General features: G+C 41.3%; 1 protein-coding gene across 5 annotated transcripts in view; it reads right to left on the bottom strand.

Annotated features, from left to right (window-relative positions):
* DCLK1 (doublecortin like kinase 1) overlaps positions 1 to 24,643 on the bottom strand; it is a 246,933-nt gene that overhangs the window by 72,234 nt on the left and 150,056 nt on the right. For 3 of the 5 annotated variants that reach the window (XM_048494604.1, XM_048494602.1, XM_048494603.1), the window contains exons 5-6: positions 21,565 to 21,681; positions 11,011 to 11,105 (exon numbers count right to left, since the gene is read on the bottom strand). In XM_048494604.1, the coding sequence (XP_048350561.1) occupies positions 11,011 to 11,105; positions 21,565 to 21,681 (212 nt within the window). Of the gene's footprint in view, positions 1 to 696; positions 3,396 to 11,010; positions 11,106 to 12,065; positions 12,389 to 21,564; positions 21,682 to 24,643 lie in introns of those variants that run through there. The other 2 variants (XM_048494607.1, XM_048494606.1) reach the window with 2 other exon arrangements.

Below are 24,643 nucleotides of genomic sequence, written 5' to 3' on the forward strand. Positions count from 1 at the left end.
CACCTCCTCATCCTGTTGGAGTTCCAAATGCCTCCCCAGTGCTGCTCCTGGGGAATGTGGAACCCCAAGAACAGCACAAAGTGAAATATCTTAAGCTAAATTGATGGAATTAGCTTTCAATAATCACTCATCTCACTTTTATGTTAAAACCAAAACTGTGAGGAGCTAGAAGAGCTGGGGCAATGAATGACCACCTCTAAAAGTAAATTATATCTGTGCATCAAATAATATTGGAAGTTGCACTAATCAAAGTATTAAAAAATTCTATCTTCAAAAATTGCAGGGCCATCTTACAGATTTTGATTGCCTTAAATGACCCGATGACCCTATTCCATTTTTATTCATTTCTGCTTTTGAAATTTGGAATGCATGTCCACATAAAAGGTGATGTCACTGCCTATAAACTATGTCTTCAAACTATCAGAAACGTTAATTTTAGAAATAAATAGTATATGCATTTCCCAACAAGAGTGCCCTAATCAGAATGTTATGTGAAACTGATGAAATGTTATGTGAAACAAATTAAATACTATGGCCTAGAACAGGGGTAGGGAACCTGCGGCTCTCCAGATGTTCAGGAACTACAATTCCCATCAGCCCCTACCAGCATGGCCAATTGGCCATGCTGACAGAGGCTGATGGGAATTGTAGTTCCTGAACATCTGGAGAGCTGCAGGTTCCCTACCCCTGGCCTAGAATATCCTTTGAGAGAGTTTAGATACAGGCTTGCCATGATGCCCACCAACTAATAATTCTAAGATTAAGTCTTTCCACAGCCTAAACAAAGCCACATAATTTAAATTTAGTGGCAGTATGAATCCTCTGAGCAGTCTTATATCTTAATGGACTTCTATGTCCATGAAACAGAGGAAAATAAATTAAAATGGCTCATATTTTCCAAAAACTAGCTCAAGGATCAAAAAGTGATTTCATTCATGTTCTTTTTCTTTCTTCTGGTAACTGGTTCCAACATAAGCCAATCTATCATCAATGAATTAGGATTATATCACCTACTGGGAATAACCTGAAAAACAAACTAACCCATGTCATTTGATGGGATTTGCCCAGTGCATTAGGCAAAATAGTTATCTCCTGAAGTTTTTCATTAGTTTATCCCAGTGATTCCCAAAGTGGGTGCCACCGCCCCCTGGTGGGTGCTGCAGCGATCCAGGGGGGCGGTGATGGCCACAGGTAGAAACATTAATACATATATCTTTCTGTTTAATTGCTATTAAAATTTTTAAAAAATTAATTTCCAGGGGGCGCTAAGTAATATTTTTTCTGGAAAGGGGGCGGTAGGCCAAATAAGTTTTGGAACCACTGGTTTATCCAATACAATAGGCCGATGTCTAATTTGTTAGAAACTAATTGATAGGTTTCTTCTTAAAACAGAAAACTCAAATGGCACCTCAAAACCAACAATATGAGCCAGACTCTTGTAATGACATGATTCTAGAAAAACACATAAGGGAGGAAAATACTTCTCTTTCCCCTACAGTCACACATTAGATATATACAAGTTTGTCATGATACCCACCAACAAAGGTGACATGTTGGGATATAATACTAAATACTACCTAAGGCCACCATCTTTTGATTAGTAACTATGAAGAACCCAGAAATAGAATAGTAAATATTACTAAATTTATTTATTTATTCCATTTATACCCCGCCCTACCCAGAAGTTCCAGGGAGGCTTACATAATAGGGTTAAGAGCCCTGGTAAAGCAATGAAATGGTTGCAATGATTTTAAGTAAAGTTATAACTTATGGAATGTTGTCCTAGATTTGTAAAATTACTTGCTGTGGGCTTTGTGATATAGACTGATTAAATAGCCAAATTTTTAAATTCAAAATTAAGTAATCAATGCTTGTGCTTAGTAAATAAAGCTTATCTAAAATGTTGCTTCTAAATAATGTACTTTGTATATTTGGTAGTAGGCTTGGAGATTCGGGTAAAACAAATACCAGATTCAGCCTGAATCTGGGTAAATTCAGTCATATTTGGGCAAAAATCAGCTGAATATGTCCTGCCCGAATATGAATAAATTCAAATGCAATTTGGACTTTGGGGGTATTTTTTGGTGTTTTTCGCATTTTGGCCTGCAGGGGGCACATTTTTAAAGCTAGCTTTAAAAATGCACCCCTGACAGCCACCCCAAGAAATTTGCCCAGATTTTCTGCTTTGCAGTGCCAATGGGGAATTTGTAGCCAATGGGGAATTTATGAGTGGGGAAGGCATGGCCACGCCCCCACATTGCCCTGGGGGTGTGGGCACGTCCCCCTAAACCCCATGCTATAAAAGCAAGTGCTGGTGGCCAATATATGGCAGTCTTTTCTGCCTTCTCAGAGGGGAGGGCAGAAGGGGCTGCTGGCTCATGGCTCCCTGGAAGCCGGGAGCAAGGGGGGAGCAGGGGGCCATGTTGATGATGACATGGCTGGGGTCGAGGGCACCAGAAGAAAGACTTCTTGCTGCCTTGTCGTCTTCTTTCTGGCCACATGGGGTGCTGATTTTGCGCCCCCACATGACCAGGTATGTGGCACTCGGGGGGCAAAGGGTACCCCTCATCCCTGGGTAAATACGCCACCGGGACATACAGATAATTTTATGCCTGAATAAATCTGAATCCAAATTTTACGGGATTTTTAGGGTATTTACCAAGCCTATTTGGTAGCAGTTTAAAATTAAGCTAGCACTTTAGAGGTCCATGATTGCAAAAAAGCATCAAGCTTCTATTCCCCAAATAGTCATACAAATGGTTAATGTTTGTGTTAAATTGGTGGTTGGTATCAGCTTTATAAGGACTTGATCCAGTAGGAATTTCTCTGGTGCAAACTTTTAAATTGATAGGAGGGGCCAAGAGCCCTACTGGGGCTCACAACTGGAGAGATCAACATTTTCTACCCCCACATCAATAGATGGAAAACAGAACCATAGTATGTGCCTGGACTGGTTAACCTTCTCCATGACAGTTTTGAGTGTACTGACTGCCCAATCTGCAGGTGTCCCTGTTACAATTAAATAAGTGTTTCTACACAGCAGACATCTGATGGGAGCTTAAAAAACAGTGCCTCTTTTCGTTACAGTTACCCTGTCCAATTTTCATTTTGAAAGATGTGCACAATGCAATTCCCTGTTTAATGAATGCTCTAAGCTACACCCTTTGCATAGGTTCAGTACATAAAATCAATGTATGGTTAATATATATGTATGTGAACAAACAATTTAATATTTATTTTGTGTTTTACTAATATCAATTAGTAACTAACTACATTCTTAGAAAGTGTTAGACCTTCACTCAGTCACAAACCATTAAGCACTGTTCCATTTTCTCTTATTACACAGAGTCTCCTACTGAATCCAAATCATCCGCAGACAGTTGGCGATACAGGTCCTGTAAGATGAAGGGCAGTATACATTTGTTTACTGCGTTTTGATTTGCTGCACCACAACTTTACTGTGATCAATTCTTACCTGGTGCCAGCCAGAAAGGCAACAATTTAAAAAAAATCTTAAATTTACACAGATTCATTTGATCAAATATTTACCATGGTGTTGTTGTTTTTTTAAAAAACCATATTGTCATTTTACCCCTTGATTGTTTAAACAACATATACTTTGTAAATAGTTCATTAAGACTTTGCAGGACTCTTGAGAATTTGGCTATGCTCTGATGATAAAACTACCTTGCATGTTTTTTTCTCAGTATATGAGGGAATAGAAGTGCTTTGGCAGAATACCAGTTCAGGGGGGCGGCGGAAGACACTTTCATTATTGGGCTCTTATAGATGGTAGCCAAGCAAACCAGCTACATATCAGTAGACAGAAACAAAGTATATGTGCAACAATATCTGTGCACCTTCGACTGTGTAACTTCACTCACCCTGTACACCTACTTCAACCATTCTTTGACTAATCAAGTAATCCACAAATGCCAGAGGTGTGGAGTATATGTGGTCCCTCCCATTCCATCTACATACCACAACACATGTCTCAGAGATACGCAGTACAGATAAATAGAGGATGTTCAAAGAGAAGGAATGTATAGAATTGATAGCAGCATCACTTAAGGTGAGCTACAAAGATATGTTTATTTAGAAGGGATGGAGAAAAGTACAGTGATCAATGAGATCTCTCTTTAAAGGGGTGTACAATAATCATAATTTGCCCACCAACTCCACAGATGTCTAAAATTTAGAATTATCAGTATGGCTTTCTATTGATAAGGGTATAAATCTAAGATATAACCTTCCAAGCACGAAAAAGTGATGAACATTCCAACCCTAGGGAAAGTGACAGCTCTTGAAACCAATTTGGACTCAGAAGAACATTAACTCTACTTTGGATTGCATTGTAAAGTATCTATTTATTGCAAGAAAAGATTGTCCTCCATAATCCCCTCTCCCACAATTGTATTCATGTATTTCTTAAACTGTTGCTGGCTTCAACAACTCACAGAACAACTGAGAAATAGTTTAATCTAGAACCCCAAAAACTCTGACGCAAGCTGGAATAGGCCATTAGGGAAACAGGTATGGGGGCAAGGGAATCAGGGAAGGGAAAGACCTTCATTCAAGATGAGAGTGAACTCTGAATATTAGGACATAAGGTCCCAACAGTCTGCATAAATGGGAGGTAGGCTAAGGTCAGGCAGTCACCTAGTGATTCAAATGTGTGTTTGGACTGGGGGACAGCAAATTAGGGACTACTGGGTGAAGAGTGGGAACCCAAGCATACATAATCGTTATCAATCCTTGGACCTTGTCGCTTTCTTCATCAATCTACAACTTTTAAATCATTTATTCATTTTATGTCTCCCCCTCTTCTACCAAGAGATCCAGTGATCAAGCTGATGATATCATGTCTGGAAAAGTGACAGTGGAATCCACACTGCAGATTTCTTACATTAGAGATGTGATTTCAGATATGTCGAACAGAAGAAAAGGTGGCAATTCAAGTATAGCTGAAAAGCCAGAAATATTTTGGCTCCTTCCCCCAGTTTTCCAATGACACATGTAAAGGCACTCTACCTTGGAGCAGAGTGGTGCAATGAAGAAGTTCCTGCAGGGCACTCTTCACTGAAGCAGCTGCTGGAGCAGTGCTGCCTGCACTTGGGACTGCAGGTGCAGGCACTGGGGAGGGGTCTGCTGCTCAGGCTGTCCTTCCTCCAGCTGTTGAGCTTTCACAGCAGCAGGAGGAAGAGCTGCCTGTGCTGTCTTTTGGTTCTAGAGCTCACCTCAGGGGCCAAGAGGATTATGGAGGATCTAGAGGAGGAGCTTTGAGCATCATTTTCCCTTTGGTTCCTCCAGAGCCTAGCAGGCCTTCCAAGGGGAGACAGGAAAACAGGTCAGAGGTGGTCCAAGAGGAAGAGATCAATAGGCCCCCTAAGTTGCTGCCATCTTAACCCCTTCCTCTTCGGCCATCTCTTCCTGTGCCCCCTAGATACAGCATGTGTGCCCTGATCTCTTCACAGAAGGTGGCTCTAGGGGTGCATGGATGCCCCCACACATTCTTGGTCTTGAATCACTTTTAGGTGATTGAGGATCCTTGATTTGCATAGTGCCAGCTGAGTAGAGCCTGGATCAGTTGAGGGAAAGATTTTGACTTCCACAGACTGCTCCAAAATGTCTGTCCACTTCTCATACCACAATGAGCAGGAGCATGATGCTCTCACTGTACAGGGCTGCAGGGATCAAGTGAAGGAACAGTTGTTCAGTGCTCATGGGAGAACCATGCACTTATGTACAATATCTGGACCTGCCCACATCATGCATACCTCTTGCTGACGGTGCACTGGTGGCAACCTAACGACATTCTGGGTGGTGATGGGGAGACCAGTGCTAGGCAGATGAGGGCTGATGGGCTGGTAATCACAAAGTTTGTCAAGGCTTCTTGACAAGGCACCCATGTCACACAGCATCTCGGTCATTACTGACAAACAGATAGCAGGTTGAGTAGGCAGGGTCATCATCACCATAGACTTCACGTTGACTGATGGCAGTGCAAACATCAGGGGAGTGGCATTGGGCCTAAAGCCTGCAGCTTAGAGCTACATTCAAGCCTGGTCTCAACCGGGCTCAGACTGAAGCTGGCTGTTCTCTTCCCTCTAGTTTTATACTGTTGGATCTACCCCCAAGCTCCACTTCCAACCTAATATGGAGAGGTGGAGCTGGGGGTGGGGCAAGGCCTGTTTGCTGGCCCTGTTCGCAATCTCCACATAGAGATTGCAGGTGGTGAGATGGGCTCGCCAGCCTTCAACTGCATCTGCAACCAAGTTGTGAACTCTGCAGAAAGTTCCAGACTGGGGCACACCCCATGAAGTGGTGCCTGGAGCTCGGACCCCCCCCCCCCAGATATGCCAGTGATCCTGAGACAGGAGTTCTCAATAATAATCAACTAATATCAAATATTCTATTCTTGAGTAAGGGGATTGAATGGGTGATGGCTGGGCAACTCCAGAATTTCCTGGATTAGGCAAAATGTTTAGATCCCTTCCAATCTGGGTTTCGACCTGTTATGGGAAACAGCCTTGGTCATTCTAGTAGATGACTTGAGCTGAGAGGCAGCCGAAGGGGTCAAGCAAAACCTCTTGAGCTGGGAGGGGAGCAGAAGGAGTGATTCCCATGGATCAGGGGTCTGCAACCTGCGGCTCTCCAGATGTTCATGGACTACAATTCCCATCAGCCCCTGCCAGCATGGCCAATTGACCATGGTGGCAGGGGCTGATGGGAAATGTAGTCCATGAACATCTGGAGAGCTGCAGGTTGCAGACCCCTGCCCTGGATCTTTCAATGGGTCTTAATACCATCAATCATGGTGGGCGGTCTATTAAATCTTCAGGGGTGGGCATCTAAGTGATAAACAAACAAACAAAATAGTATCCTTCTGAACTTCCTATCTGGACTGGGATTGGGAGGTAACATTTTCTGGTGATTCCAGTCCTACCTGGAAGGTAGATTTCAGAAGGTAGTGCTGGGGGATTGATTCAGTCCCTTTGTCTTTGGCCTATGGGGTCCCATAAAGTTCCATATTAAATATTTAGATACTGGTGAGGGGCTGTCAGGCAAGTTTTTGCGGACAAATCACATGGTTCTCAAACATTAAATTGTCATCTGATCAGGGCTAATTACAAGTACAAATCTCAAGCCTACCCTGGCATCTCAGCTTCTAGGCTTAGATCCTAAACAGCATAAGTGGAGTTGCCATACAGGAAGACAATTTCCCACCTCCCTCCTACCAATCTGCATGTACAGATCAGGATCCCAGTGCTAATCTCTTCTTGTCCCCTCCCACAATCTCTTCCCTTCCCAAACTTGCAAATCAGAGAATAGAAATCATGTCAACTTCCGATTCTGGATGTAGAAAACCTGTTTTTGACATAAATAAAAGCCTCATTTGAAAATCACTCTCTGTGTTAAATTATTGAAATCCTTGAATAATTAATTGCTCTGATTGCAATTAGACTAAAATGCCTACTTAATAAACTGAAGGGGGGTGGTACTACAACTGGAGGGTTGAAAGGCTGTTGCTGAAGCAGTCCTCTTTGGACTCAGACAATTCAATAACTATTGGTTTGTGACAAATATGCCATTTTGGAGCACAGTCCTTGGTGGGGTAGCAGCCATTCGGCACCAGAGCTGCCAGAATGATACTAGTTCCAAGGATCCACTTCAATCTGGTTTTGGTTTGATATGCAAAACTGCCTCAGTAACCCTTACAGATGACTTATGCCAGGGCATAGTCAAGTATGAGCCTGTGCATTCTCCTAGACTTCTCAGTGTACTTTTACATCCAAAGCCATTCAGGGATTTAGGAATTCAGTATCATCAGTACATAGATGACAATCAGCTTTATTTCTCCACTTTGAGTCAGGTGAGGAAGGAAATGCCCCAGATCAGAGCTTGGAAGTAGTACTGGGCTGGAGGAGGACCAGTAAATTGAAAACTAAATCTATGCAAGACAGGTAGATAAAACTAGTGAAGGAACGCAGAGACAACCTCTTCTACATGGAAGTCACTCTCCCTCTGAAGAAGGACTAACAGCTTGATGATACATTTAGATACTTTCCTCCAGTTTAGGCTAATGAGACAGATATGGCCTTTCCATAGCAAGTATAATTTGGCCACATTCAAATTGGATCACTGCAATGCACTCTGCATGGGTCTTTTCTTGAAGATGGGATGAAAACTTCAATTGGCACAAAATAGTGCAGCCAGATCACTGTCTACAGAGTCTGTCCTGTCCTGGAAGAACTTCACTGGTTGCCCACATTTCAAGATCCAACTCAAGGTGCTGGTCATTTGTCTTGAATGTTCTGAACAGTCTGGAGTAACACACATATTGAACCACCTTCCTCCATGTGTTCTGGCCTGACAGTTTCAGATCTGCCAGACAGATCCTCCTCCATGTTTCCTCTTCTCTAGAACAGAAGTGTGTGGCCCCAAGAGAGAGGGCCTTCTCCCTGAGAGTTCTCCAGATATGTAATTTACTTCGATCAGAGATTGCCTAACCTTACTAAACGTTTTCTTTTCATCCTGGCTTTCAACTTTTAATTGAAAACTTTTGTGGAGAAGTTATTTATTTATATTTTTTGCTTCCCATTACATTGATTGTGAGTTACCTTTAGGTATAAAAGGGTTGAGAAGACATAATATCATTCTTTTAAAAATCAACCAACATGTATGTATGTATATGTGTGTGTGTGTTCTGACATGATATGTGACAATGAAGGAATGTTTACAGTAAATTGGGGGAGGGCTTAGTAATGATGGTATAAAGGGGTGCAGCTATTTTTATGTTATCACTGCAATTTTTATAAATCCTATGCTCTAATATTTTCTCTATGCCTATACACACAATTGCATGGAGAAAAATAATAGCTGTCACTTTAACCCAAATATAATATATGGCTGTAGGTTAATACTCCAAAGAAAGGTTGCTTATTCTATTTTGCCCCTTCACTAAAGCTGGACGAATCAATTCTCATGTTTAATTTTCCAATGACAGCGCATTGTATTTTCTGGAACGCTGAATAGAAAACTGAATGGGATTAATTTTACACAAGTGTGGGCATTCTCCATAAAACCATGTCAAAATGTATGGCCAAGACTCACTTTCCTCACAGCACTTGTGGCTATGGCATTTTAAAGGTTTGAAGGGGCCCAATTCAGCTTGGGACCATGGCATGGGATCAGATGGAGACCAAACATTCCACCATGCTGTTTTCCTGAGCCAAAATAGCCCCAGCAGGAGTTATTTGCCATGTTCTAGAGCCACATGTTCTAGAGCCTCAACAGACATGTCTTCTTGAACAGAAATTTAGAAAGACTCCAGTCCCAGTGTATAGGCATAGAGGTGCACCCAGTGTATAGGCATAGAGGCGTACCCCCCCCCCCCGCCATCCCCTTGTAGCTTCGCCTATGTCTTGGACACCACTCTCTGTTCCTCTTGCTGACTTTTCATATAGACAAACCCAACCTCAGTTTTCCTGCTGCCTCCTGCTTTTTTTATCAGTCTCAGTCTAAACCAGTCTTTCTTGCTCTTACAACCATTTGTTATTCTCTTGTAGTTTACTCCAGCTTTATGAATTGCAATTTCCCAAGTTTGAGTCATTGGTTCAAGATTCTCAGAATCCTACTAAGACCGGCTTAAACAATATTTACCCATGGAAGCCGCTCAAAATATGGTTCCACATGTACTGTATGCAGGATAGAACATTTTGTATGGTGAGAAAGTTGGCCTAAAAACACTGAAAGCCTCCTCATCCACATCTATGAAACTATGGACAAGTGGGACTGATACGGAAGTGATGCACACAACTGGGCTGAAGCAATATTACAGCCCAACAGGGACAGCCAACAAGCAGAACAATCTGTCACCTCTGTCCCTAGGGAGGAGTAACCTGACTGGAAACTATGAGGGTATTCCCTTCTTGGTTAAAAGTCACTGGGCTTTTACCTCTAGATCCAGAGCCAATTACTCTGTATTGTGGGTGCTGTTCTAGAATTTTTGTGCCAGCATAGGATCTTTTTTGTATTATTTTCCTCTACTGAATGTCAATCACATTCTTGCCTACAGGGAGCTCAAGGTGGTAATATAAAATTCCCAGGCAGATTCCTTCATCAAGGTTGCTCTACCACATGCCTTCAGATCATATCCAAAGTGGTTGAATTAATTCAGCTCAGAGGAAAGATAACAGCTTTCATATTCTAATGTTTTATGGTAATATGCAGAAGTATACATGTTAAAATATACCTCTTCCATGTAGTGTGGGTACACTTATCTCATGTTTATCACAGCTGACCAACATGAAAATAATTAAAACCAATTGTAGTAGGAAGGCTTTTCTTTTCATCTTTGCAATATGCGAGGTTCTTCCACAGACCTATAGGGTTCCGAATCTATCTGAATGCCCCTTCCTCCCTGCCTAGAGTTTGAAGTTTGGGATTACCCAGTATTACAAAGTGATAGTAATACATTTGTTGTACTGTTATTTCATGTTTGATTTCTGAACATACCAGGATCACTATGCATACACAATAGATACTTGCAATGGCTTTCTTTTCCTTCCATTCATTCACATTATTTTTTTCCATGAAGGTAAAGTATGCATATAAGCAACCGTGTATATTTGCATTCGCACACATGATTATACATTCAAAAATATTGCACACAGTGCTTCAGCAGATATGAGTGCTCATTGACATAATTTATTGGAGGGAGGAGAGCTAATACATGGTCAGAGCCAAAGTAACTTGTGCCAGTGTGCACATGTGCCACATATATTAGTTACAGATGTTCTCTGAAAAACTGGAAATAGGCAGAGCCAGAACCAGCAGGAGACTTATGAAATTGAACAGGCAAAATACATTCCTGTATCCCTTGGGGTTTGTCAGCTGATAAGTAAATGTACAAAAAGTTCCCAGAAGGTAGAAAGTTTGCAACTCTGATAGACAGCAGAACGCTATTTGACATTTTCCTCAGGGACTCTTAGATCTCAGATTTCTTACCCTCTGTTTCCGCAGGCTTCCTGGGCTGGTGGGTGAAGGGCTTGGTGACTTCCCAGAACGGGGAGTAGAAAGCTGGCTACCAGGTGTTCCATTAACTAGAAGGGCAAACAAACAGACAAGCATGACGTCGGACCTGTGAATCACTGAAACAACCAGACAGAAGAACAAGCAACCAATATGGTCCAGATTAACCTACTACTTCTTACTTCATCCATTTATTCTCCTCACACAGATAACAACAGTTTTTAAAAAGGCAGCTCTTAGATCTGTACAGTGATGAATCATTCAGTACTAGTGCACCTTAAGAATGTGTTTAAACAAAAGTGATCAAGTCATCTGTATTCACTGTGTGACCACATAACTAATGAAATTAAATCCGTCTCCAATTCCAGAGTGCTTGTGCATGCAAAAAGATATTCAGCCATATGCTTTTTTCCTGCTTTGCCAATTACTCTCTGAATAAAATGCTTTCCACTCCTTTCCTAATATGCCCCATAATGGTACTCCTTAGGAATTTAAGATCTCTGTTGCATAGAAAAGGTGATACTAGGGAGAGGGTAGAAGAAATCACTGTTGATTCTAACAGGTCAGTTACTTGCAGAGATTTCTACAAAGAACCTTTGACCTAAGCTTTACCTGAGAGCTAACTCTTCAGGGTTCTGGCATTTCAACCCAAACTGCCCATAAACCCCTTAGATACTACACCCATTAACTCTCATAAATATGAATGGCTCTTTTCAACTCTTGATTCATTTGCTATCAGCATCTTTTGTAGCATGTACATAAAATCTGCTGTAAATTTAACAGCAAAATCCTAAAACAGAAGTGCAAGGCACAATACAGAGCATCCAAGCAAAAGACGCTAACCATGCACTGAAAAGCGTTGAGAGAGAAATGCTACAAAATAAAAATGTCTTCTTAGACAAGCTACTGCTAGGTTACAATCTTATTCAACAGCGATACAAAAAAAGCAGCAGCTACCAGACATCTGAAATACTCTTTCCACCGTGCATTAATATCTACACATCAGGATAGGAATAAGGCTTTTAACTTACCTTCTATGAGTTCTAACATGGACACAGACTTAGTGTTTAACCTGATAATATCAAGCAGAAAAATATTTGCCTTTGTACTATACCCAGGCAGTAGGAGAGAATTGGAAAGCGTGGGGATTAGTTAAGGATAGCCAAAGCAGCTCTCAGAGAGAGCTGAATGAGATGCAGGATTCATAAGCTGAAGTCTTTTTCTGCGTAAGCCTGACGTCTTCTGAGCAGCAGTGGGAGGTGCAGGTGCCGTCTTAGGGGCTACATCAAAGGTGTCAACTAAGTACACTGTTATGACTTCAGAATGCCGAGCAACTGCAGCCCCCACTCCAATCTGCGAAGCCCCAAAAGCCTGAGCCATCTTATAGGCTGCAAACTGAATCATAATGAGGTGCCTTTGGGGGCAGTATACCAAATGACTCATCTGAAAAATCACAATGACAATAAGTCTTGTAAAACCTTAGCTGACTGGCAGTCTCACAAGTGCTAAACTTATTTTAGAGGGGGCTTAAGGGAAGGGGGGATTTTCTCCTCTTCTGCCAAATATTTTCAAAGTTAAATACTGGATGGATCCACTCAGTAATGCATATGCATCCATTGTAGTGCTACCAATTATTGCCACTGTGCTGTGTGTTAAGCTTAATCCTTGCCTGTTTATTGCATTTGGCAAAAATCTAGTTCACATTATAGTGAACACATGTACATGCTGCACGTATGTCTTTTTCAAAGTAACAGTCAACATATGTTCACTTGGCACTGAGGTTGGGTCAGAGAAAGGTAGATGGAAAAAGCCAGCTTCCAACTTTTGGCAGTGTGCAGTTAACACCGTCAGAAGCCTTGGTGTGATCCTGAATGTCTCCTTGTTTATGGAGGCACAGGTCACAAATGAAGCACGTCTGGCATTCTTTCAGCTGCACTAGGCAAGACTATGGGTACCATATCGGCCCTGACCCGACTTTGCAGCAATGATTCATGCAATGGTCATTACCAAACTAAACTACTGCAACTCATTTTATGCAGAGCTAAGAACACAAGAACTAGCCTGCTGGATCAGTCCATCTAGTCCAGCACTCTGCTACTCGCAGTGGCCCACCAGGTGCCTTTGGGAGCTCACATGCAGGATGTGAAAGCAATGGCCTTCTGGTGCTGCTGCTGCTCCTGAGCACCTGGTCTGCTAAGGCATTTGCAATCTGAGATCAAGGAAGGAGGATCAAGATTGGTAGCCATAGATTGACTTCTCCATAAATCTGTCCAAGCCCTTTTTAAAGCTATCCAGGTTAGTGGCCATCACCACCTCCTGTGGCAGCATATTCCAAACACCAATCACACGTTGCGTGAAGAAGTGTTTCCTTTTATTAGTCCTAGATTCTCTCCTCCCCCTCCCCAGCATTTTCAATGAATGCCCCCCCTGGTTCTAGTATTGTGAGAAAGAGAAAAATTTCTCTCTGTCAACATTTTCTACCCCATGCATAATTTTATAGACTTCAATCATATCCCCCCTGAGACGTCTCCTCTCCAAACTAAAGAGTCCCAAATGCTGCAGCCTCTCCTCATAAGGAAGGTGCTCCAATCCTTCAATCATCCTCATTGCCCTTCTCTGCACTTTTTCTATCTCTTCGATATCCTTTTTGAGATGTGGTGACCAGAACTGGACACAGTACTCCAAGTGCAGTCGCACCACGGTTTTATATAAGGGCATGACAATCCTTGCAGTTTTATTATCAATTCCTTTCCTAATTATCCCCAGCATAGAGTTTGCCTTTTTCACAGCTGCCATGCATTGAGTTGACATTCCCATGGAACTATCAACTAAGACGCCCAAATCCCTTTCCTGGTCTGTGACTGATAGCACTGACCCCTGTAGCTACCTTTGAGGCTGCTTCAGAAACTCCAGTTGGTGCCGAATGCAGCAGCTTGGGTCCTGACTGGAACCCCAGCTGCATTGGCTCTAGGTGGAGTACTGAATCAAATTCAAGGTTGACATTCAAAGCCCTAAATGATCTGGGGCCTTCTTCACATCTGTTGGACTGCCTCTCCCAATATGCTCCACAAAGAGTGCTATGCTCAGCAAACAACTTACTGAGGGTAAACTGAAAGTCTTTCTATTGAAGGAGAAGGAGACTGCAACTAGAGCTACCTGCGTGGTAGAACATCAGGGCTAAAAAAAGACCTCCAACAAGGTTGCCAGAGCTGCAGTGGCAAACACCAGAAGATTTTGAGGCCAGTGCCTAGGGAGGGTGAAGTTTGGGGACATGACAGTACTTCTGGGTAGAGTTCTAAGAATTTCTCTGCAGTAAAGATCATAAAGACATGAATGAAACCCTTAGGATCGTTATCAAGGCCACTTCCTAGCTATCTTTCTCAGTTCCTTAAGGTTGGAGGATTGGGGCCAAGGCTTGGGGCTTACCTTGGTTGGAGTGCAAATGGCAAGCCTACTCTTTCCCACTCAGATGGCATGAAAACTATATATGCTATGCACTGTTCTATATATGCTATATACACTGTTACCAAGGACTGTTCCAATTTTCTATTGTCATGAAGTACTGCATAGCCTCTTTTAAAATGCTGGTGAGGATCGTCTTAGTAAGAACATAAGAAATCTGTCATGCTGATAGCAGAGTGTAGGATGATTGCAGGAAAATTATCCTCTTCAGATGTTTGCCCCTACATTTACTGAATCCAGAAGAGAGGAACAAGGCAATGCTTGCTGGCAACCTTATGTGCACAAGCTCAGGCTTTCCCTGTGATTGTCATTCCTATTCCCAATAACATGAAACGTATGATTGTACACTTTGTATATGCACATGGGAATTCATCAGAGACATCTGGCTGAAAATTGCTGGCTACATGGACCAACCATGACCCTGTTTACCCTCTGTACACATCCAGGAACCATAAGGTTTGTGATTTTCAGAAGCTTTTTAAACTAAAGAACTGTCAATTGCAAAACAGTGCAAAAATTATTATAAAATTAATTTGTAAATTGACAAAGTAGAGCTCTAATGGAGGAAATGGAGCAAATATATAATGGAGCAAAATATATAATGCAGACTGAGCACGAATAGTACATCTTTGCTACAAGAACAGGATTCTGAAACTGTTGTTGACATAAACTTCAGAAAAGTTTTGAGGAGAAAAACTCTTCAAATACATCTCAAAAAGCCATAACAAATAGTAATAACTTCTACACCACTATCCTAACTCCATCCAGTGAACACCAATGCATCTAATCTATCTGTTTGAAGAGCAGAAAGTTAAGACACACATGTCTTTTAGGCCCTTTCCGCACAGGCCAAATACAGCATCCCAGGGACGGCAAAAACGCCGTCCCTGGGAGAGCGTTCGCACACGCATTGCTGCTGCGCAGCAGCGCCGTCCTGGCTTTCCCCGGGCGGCATGAAGCTGCCCCTGAAAACCTTGCTCAATGAGCGAGGTTATTGATAAACAGCGTCTTCCCAGCGGCGCGCTGCAAACCGCACCGCCGGGAAGCCGCTGCTTTCCCCATTAGATGCACTCACCTTCTTGTGCAGCGTCCCTCTGGAGGGCTGCAGAGACCTGCCTACGCTACCCTGCGACCTCCAGAGGCTGCACAAGAAGGTGAGTGGAGGGGGACCACCAAGAGGCGGCTCTGTGCGGAGCTGCCTCTCCGGCTGCAGGGAACGTCAGGGCTGTGCGCACGCTAGCATACGAACGGTCTTTGAGCCTTCACCAGCATACTTCATGCATTTCTGCACATGCACGGAAAGGGCCAGAGTTTGCCAAACCACATCTTTTTTCTCTGGAACAATATCTTGCTATTTTCATATACTACTATAGCTTCAACACAAGCGCCTGAGATACTGATATGCCAAACATCAACATACAATTTAACAAAAAAAAAATTCAGAAGCAAGGTTATCTTTATTAATTTCTTTTTCAGTTCTGATTAAAGTAAAACAGCAGAACCAAAACAACCTCAGACCTCAGAAGTCAAATGCATGTAATTAATTCACCGTTCCACCAATTAAAAGTTGTCCTCAATAAAACTGCAATCAACTGATTAATTAAGTGAAGCTTTTAAATGTAAATGTGTTTAAATCTAGAGCAATGTTCCAGTAGCTAGCTATTGTCATGGATCATCACTGATTTGTGTTGCATGAGTGATTCAAGTAACCAGTCGTCATTACAGTTCTCATTCACCATCATGTATAAAATTCTTTCTTTCGTCTCACCAGTACATTTCTTGTAAAAATGGCGAAATTTGTTGGACTTACCTGCAACTGTATCTTGGACAATATAATTATATAGGTTTTATGGTTTTAGGTACCCTTAAGTGGCATGGACATATTCTGTCTTCATGTGACATTACAATGAAAGTGGCTGAATTTTGAGCATATGCTGTTGTACAAAGGAACCTGAATTAGTGCACAGTGCATTTCTTTTGTATTTCTTACTGCTTTTAAATGTTTCTCTATTATGCCATTAAAGTTATTTGTTGTAGTAGTTGATGTTGATGATGGTGTTGTTGGTGTTGTATAAAATGCTATGTGAGTAATGGCCATTCCTGGATTTTGGCAAGAAGATGTTTCTTTTTCTTGGCATGTTAGCAGTGGCGTAGAGCCAAGGGCCAGGGGGGTGCGTGATGCACTGGGTGTGTGCTGGTGCGGGGGCATTTCAGGGATGGGCGGAGGTGTGGCAGGGGCACAGGGCACATATGTGTCCCGCATGCAGTTCCCCCTCCCTACAGCTCTGCATGTTAGGGAGCTATTGTTGAGACAAAGGCCTGTCACTTCTCACTGGTTGTTCTAGGAGAAAGTTGCTGACCAGGGATGTGAAATTGTCTACTTCCCTATTCATCCAGAATTCCCTTGGATGATGAGGTATTTTCAGTAGGGGCAGCAGTAAATAGTTAAAACCAGAATAAATGCACTTCCAGGGTTTCTAGTGATTTTAGACATTCATTTGGGGTGTTATGGAAGTAGAAACTTGGCAGTATGTCACCTTGTTGGCAAGGGGATTTATACAACAATGCAAATGTTTATCTGTAATGATAAGGACATGGCTTGAATGTACTCACCCAAACAGTGACACTTTTGCCTTTTCAGTACAATGTAATACTACACATACAAAAACATATTTTTGAACTCAAAGCATAATCTACCAGGTTGAGGGCTCTGCAATGGCAGCACATTGTACTGAAATTATACTGTTTGTTAACAACTGCTAGAAGTGAGAATATTTTGTACTTTTGGTTGCTACTGCATATTTGCTAAATGGCTTGCCAAACATAATAGAAATGCAGTGCGGAGGGAGAACAATAAGGGATTAAACTGGAAGGGGGAAGAGGCAGAGAGAGAGAATGTTTGTGTTAGGGAATAAATCTACTGGGCTTGAAAATGCATTATAATCAACATCAAGTGCAATTTTTTTTTACCTTAAATGACACGGCAACTACTATGCTACTACTTAGATTCTATAGAAAAGCCAGTCTCATATGAATTACACAAAAATTACAAGTAGTTTGTGCAATTCATAGTTAATTCTTATGCCATACTGATGCTGACAGATCAAAAGATAAAATGTTCCAGTAATATGCCATTTCAGATTGTGAGTAAGGAGACCTATGTTAAATGCATCCCACAACAAAGCCTTATGAAAAATGGCAAAATGAAACAGTACAGTCCCAGGAGCTTTGTAACATGTGAGGAAGATCCTGCGGGCTTATTGTCGTACCAAGAAGTAGCTCAAGTCAATCTAGAATGATCTTTCCCAATTATTTCAGCAAATATTTAACCCATGCTGAGCCAGAGAGGAAAGACGAATGACCCCTGGCCATGACCTCTCAACATCAGTTTGCCTGACCTTGACCAGTTGTTCTTATCCATTTGCACTCTGATGTTCAAAAATGGTGATCACAATTCACCAGTTAACTATAGACCAATCAGCCTTTTGGCAATCTCTGGCAAAGTGTATGCCAAATAAGAAAAGATCGTTGGCATAGAGCAAATCGGTTTTATGAAAGGGAAGTCCACCTTAGATCACTGTCTGATTTTGAGTATGCTCATCTCAAAATATGTCCAGAAAGGTAAATCCAGCCTTTATGTAGCCTTAATAGACCTAAAAGGTGCATTTGATTCTGTTGATAGGAACCTTCTGTGGTCTAAATTGAGAAAACTCAGAATGGACCCCAGGCTCCTCATGCTAATAATGTATCTGCATAAAAATTCTACTTGCCAAATTAGAATCAATTCCTCAGGCCACTTAACTCCCCAAATTATAGTCTCCCAGGGAGTTAAGCAAGGTTGTGTGCTAGCCCCAATATTGTTCAATCTTTTCTTAAATGACCTTGCTCCAATCCTGCATAGCATAAATTCCCACTGTCCTTATTTGGATAATGTTTCAATCCCAATTCTTTTATATGCTGACAATGCAGTTCTGCTCTCCCATTCAAGGGCTGGCCTTAACAATCTACTCCTCAAATGCAACAATTACTGCATATCCAACTGGCTCTCAATCAACCCAACAAAATCTAAGGTCCAAGTTTTCACAAATGCACGCACCCCATGATTTGGTCTATCCAGGGCTCAGTTACTGAGCAAGTCAGATCCTTCAAATATCTAGGGATTGGCTTCTAACATAAGCCTGGCTGGGCTAAACACAGAGATAAAGCCTTGAAGGGTAGTAAATGCGCGTCTACTGCTATCCAGATGTTTTTTACCCTCAACGGCAGCAGATTCATCCCGGCAGCCTTGAAAGTATTCTTCACGAAAGTGGTTCAACACTTGTTGTATGGGGTTCCTATATGGATCCATGCATGGAAACCCAAGCATGAACAGCTGCAGTCCAGCTTCTTATATAAAATCTTTGGAATTCCACATTGTGTTCCTTATGCATTCGAGGCAGGACAGCACCTTTTGGAGACCAGGGTGTGGGCCGCCACTTTCAAATTTTGGGTGCACCTCTGTTTCCATTCCGACCCGCACAGTCCAGAGGCGCAGCTACAAGGGGGCTGAGGTGCACGCGTTGCACCGGTGCGTGCCTGGGGGGGGGGGGGGGGGCAGCAAAAATGTCAGGCTTGTTCTTTGTATTTTTTAGTGTTTTTCAGTTTTTGGCCTGCAGAGGGCAAATTTTTTAGGCTAGCAGCACCAAAATTTCAGGAAGTTTTGGGGGGACTGTCCTGATGGTGCCACCCAAGTTAGGTGAAGTTTGGTTTAGGGGGTCCAAAATTATAGACTCCCAATGGGGGTGCCCCATCCCGCATTGTTTCCAATGTGAGCTAATAGGAGATGGGGGCTACACCTTTGAGAGTGCATAACTTTGGACTCCCTAAACCAAACTTCAAAAGCTTTAAAGTTAAAGAATGCTTCATTACTCAAAGCCAAATTCTTGACCAAAGCTAATATTCAAAGTTGCATATATTTCAGAGGAGATAGCCAGTGATCCTGTTGACATTCATTGTGACTAAGGCCCCTTCCGCACATGCACTTTCAATCCACTTTCAATTCACTTTGCAGCTGTGAAGAATAGCGAAATCCACTTGCAAACAATTGTGAAGATGGATTAAAAGTGCATTATTCTGCATGTGCGAAAGGGGCCTAAGACCTACTTAAAACAATAGGATTTAAAACTAATTATGTCTGAATTGCTTATTGGTTTAAATGGAACCTAGGCCTAACTAACTTTAGTTGGATCATGGACAAAATGTGGAAATTTGTAAAAGGCAACCCACCTGGTGAAACTACTGTATATTGTCTAGTGTGTTTAGTTTTACAGATCTGCTAATCAACTGAAATAGCAGCAGTAAATCAACTGAACAAATTATAGCTTTACAGCTCATTTAAAATCTAAGCTATACATTTAGATGTATTTAAATGAAATCATCAACCCACATTTAGAATATAGGAAATAGCTATTGATATTTTAGCAATAAATACACTGCAATCAGTTTAAATTATTCCATACTAAGCTTACATTTCAAGAGCAAATAAATTAATGGTAATATATAGTTAACAAGCATATATTGCAATACATGTTACATGGCAATTATTTTTCAGGACAATACATAAAATTTGAAAAATAAATCAAGGACTGATATTGCTTTGTAGCACCAGCTTCTGTGTGCTCTCTCTCTCTCTCTCTCTCTCTCTCTCTCTCTCTCTCTCTCTCTCAACATGGTTCTCATGATATTTTTGTATTTTAGGCTACTTTTTCCTTTCATTGTTGCATGCACAATGAAAATGAACTAAAATTGGATTGAATGAAATTCAATGTATCTTTTTATCTAAAACACAGTCCACAATAATGAAAAATTAGTTAGACACACAACACTAAACATAATATTTCATTCTAACATGGATATCTGACCACATATCAAGCAATATTAGTATTTCTGTTAAGGATATCACTATTTTCAGCCTTGTGGCTTTCATGCCAGCTTGACAAATAGGTCTGACGTAGGTGAAACTTCTTATATCTCTACATTTGTTCAATTTCATGGATTGATGTCAATGTACTGTGGTTTGAGCAAACTGTTGTTAGTTTGGTAGCTGAAATGCACATGGCACAACGAACTCAGGGGTGTTGGCATCAAATCTGTATTTCAAGTGAGGTTGCTGTTGCTAGTTCGAGAACCACAGCTGTGTTATCAAATGTGGGCTGTTGGTTGTCTGAATCCATAACCTTTGGAGATACCAGCCGCTGAGTGGTGCCCCCCCCAGTTCATGGGTCCCTAATATCATTGGGACCCATTATTGAGATCATAGGTCCAAATATCATCAGGACCCACTCCCTCTCTCTCCTCCTTTTTAGGAGGATTACGTTTAGGTGGGATGCCATCTTGGGATAACTGCTGTTTTTATGGAAGTTTTACATGATGATTTTATGTATGGTTTTTATGTTGTACACCGCCCAGAGCCCTTCGGGGATGGGGCGGTATATTAAGTTAAATAATAATAACAACAACAACAACAACAACAACAACAACAACAACAAGCACCACCACCTACAATTTGTTGAGAAATTCCACCCCTTATGTCCACATACAAAGCAGAATCGAGAGTGAGGGGGAAAAGCAATAACTGATCAACCCCGGGTTTATATGCAAACTTGGTTTGTTACTTATGTCTGGCAAACTACCTTCTAAAGAAACAAGTTATCACAATGGATGAATGCAACGCATGTGTCAGATGGTTATTAAAGGCACAGGAGCAGACCTAGCAAAAAAGGTGGGAACCTGTCTGTAGAACAGTCCTCCCTTAATGCTTTTACCACCACCTTACTCATAGAATGCTACCAACATACCCATAATGATAACCATTTCTTAACTACTCAACAGTTCTTAAGTACTCAATCACCATGCTATAACAGATACCTTTTGAACAACTTCAGTTAAGGAATAAGTAAGATTGCTTAAAAACCATAGTATGGTTACAAATGGTATCATTCTCGTTTACCTACCACACAAGCTTTCACACATTAACAAAGAAATACTTTAAAATGGTCTGTTAATTTAAGTTTATTTAATTTATTTTACCTGAGCTGGTTGATGCTGGAGATTTGCTGCGTCTAGATGGACCTGGGCTCTTGGTAGTGCTCCTACGTGGTGTTGTAGCTATTTTGGTATAGGAAGTGGATTTCACTACCCGACATTCTGATAGACAAAGAAACTACAAGTTAGCAAACTTAGCAAAATGGACATTTTTAATTCAACTTAAAGGAAAATTATAATGGGAGGGAATCTACTTTACATATTTCTCACAACCTTGTGTAATACTTAACTATTAAATAAATGAAGGACTAAATTTTTCTTAGTATATTTCATATATATTATACCCTTGTTGCTTAAATGTGATCCAGTACCCTCTGTTTCTGAGTATGCAGGCAACTGAGCAAACAATTCTGTTTCTATGCATCAACAGCTTAATGTCCACAATAGGTGATGATGGTCTCAGTCACTCATTAAGAATTTTGAGAAAAGTAAGACCCGATTGTTGCTCCTACACAATCCTCTGGTGGGCTGCTGCCCACCTTGCAGCTCACAGAATTTATCTCAGACTGAGGGATACTGCTCTCTTAACTAATAAGAGACACTAGTAAAATCAGTGACGAGGTGATATTGCCCTCCCACTCGAGAACAAGTCAAGATGTTCAAGTTTGAGTTTATATAGGAACACAGAGCTCTGTAGGAATCCATGATGAGTTATGCCTGCAAAATGGTTTTTGGACGAAAAATTGAAGAAATTAAGATTGCATGAGAGTCAACATATTGTAGTAAGTCATAATAGAAACTTAAATCATCAGCAGACAAGTCAGAACACTAAAGGGATACACTCTCTCTCTCTCTCTCTCTCTCTCTCTCTCTCTCTCTCTCTCTCTCACACACACACACACACACACACACACACACACACACACACACACACACACGTGTAACTGGGAGATGGATTTCAGTGAGTCAGTAGAAGAGGGACCACATTATTCCAAAGACAGGCAACCCCCATACTCATGCTGAATGGCAGCACACCAAATTACTTTACTCAGCATGGCAGCTGCCTTCATCCTGTAAAAAGTAAGGGTACCATGAAGCTAAAAGGGGCTCAATTCATGGCTACAGGGGTTGGCTGGAAGACAGCAGGATCTTCAGAAAGGTATCTCTTCCTGTAGAGCAGAGGTCCTCCAGCATCTTTCTTGGTGCCTGCCTAATAGTTTTATAAAATAAGCAAGGCCAGGTGGAGCTTTTGCCCAACACAGTATATCTGATTGGCTCTATTAATTTTTTTTAAGTTGTTTCAACATCATTTGCCACCACAACTCAAGGATCTTCAGGGTATAACTGAGGGTATGCTATGTTTCTAAACAAGAAAATATTTTTAAACAATAGCTTAGTCTTAAAAGGCATCCTGTTACATAGAATTTCTCCCTGAAATGTTGAACAGTTACTATTACTATACTAAATTACTATTACTTACTATATTAAGGGTTGTGTATGACCTGACACTTTGTGGTTGGCTCTGCCTTGACTGGCCACCATTTTGTAGTTGTGCCCACCACCCTGTGTCAGAATTTCAAAGATGCCTGCAGGCTCAAAAAGGTTGGGGACCCTTGTTGTTGTCGAATCAGAATTTAGAGTATAGTGATTCTGAAGACGCCAGCCACAGATGCAGGTGAAACGTCAGGAGAAAATGCTACTGCAACATGGCCATGCAACCCGTAAAACCCGCACCACTCTAGATTCTGAGAATGTTTGCATATAAACTTTCCTGTTGCTGCCTTTGGGTCCCTCCAAGAACTTGCTCACAAAATATATTTTCAAGACGGATATTACACAAGGATTGTTTTTATTCACTTGCAATGGAAAATATTCACTTGCAATAGGAAAATTTATTCACTTGCAATGAAAACAAAACTGTTGATAATTCATGCTCACATTTCTAAAGCAGTCTTAGACCTATATATGACATATGAAATCTTTCTGGCTCCCCCCCACTAGTGTTTGCCAGTATCACAACTTCATCACAGATAGATGTTGAACTTTTCCCTGCCTCTGTAACAGTCAGATACTTATTAAGCAAACTAACCAAGCCTCTGATGTTTCAATTTGAATATTTGACTCTTGGAAAAGGGGAGGGAACAACCTTTATTCTGCTGCTATTATTGTAGCTTTTAGGACTCATCTAGCCCAAATGAGGTAAATTATCCAGCATTTCCTGAGAATCTCCTGTCTTGAGAACAAACCATCAAAGACCTTAACTCCTACTGTTGACACAAATGGTCTCCTGTCTACACCACTGAAATCCAAAGCTTTCATAAACTGCTCAGCAATATCCATGCTCATCAGTCCACAATGCTTATGATCAGATCAAGAAGTAACTGTAAACAAGCCATTTTTTCCTTGCAATTACAAGCACAGAAGTATATCTTCACAGCACAAAATTGTATTTAAGTTGTCTTCCCTCCTGGAAAAACTGAAACTACTTTCCATATTACAAAGCCTAAAAAATGCTTCAAGGTCAGAACATCCAGTTTTGTGCTGCCTGTAGATAATAAGCTGACAGCTGAAATCATGATATGGCTCCTTGCCTCAACTACTTTGGATCCTAAACTCAAATAGAACACTTTTTGGTGCCTGCTGGATGTGCTCTTGACATCAAACATGTGACAGCTTGGTCTCAAAGGCAAAAAAAGACCTCTACTTTGCCAAGTCTCTCATTAAAGGAAATTATCTATTAATTTATGAGTAGAAGCTGTCAACTCAAGCATGAATTCAGTGTATTTCAAGCAAGGATATTGGGATGTGCTGCAAAGAGTAAGAGGAGAAAGGGTACACTTTTGTTTGTATGGTAATTCTGCAAACACCTCAAAAGTAATGAGGCACAACATTCTACTTAACCCATGTTTGAAATGGTTATGCAGTAGACAAAAGAAAAGTTGTCTATAGGCAATTTTGGAGAGGATGCGGGCTATGTTGTTTCCAATATGTTGGTTCCAAACAATATAAGCTTTGAAGGTCAAGACCAGCACTGTGAACTGTACCCAGAAACAATCTGGAAGTCAGTGTAGGTGAGCCAAGATTAGAGTGATATTGTCCTTACAACCCACTCCAGTAAACATCC

This window comes from Sphaerodactylus townsendi, linkage group LG04 (genome assembly GCF_021028975.2).
Source record: "Sphaerodactylus townsendi isolate TG3544 linkage group LG04, MPM_Stown_v2.3, whole genome shotgun sequence".
In the NCBI taxonomy this organism is placed as follows: domain Eukaryota; kingdom Metazoa; phylum Chordata; class Lepidosauria; order Squamata; family Sphaerodactylidae; genus Sphaerodactylus; species Sphaerodactylus townsendi.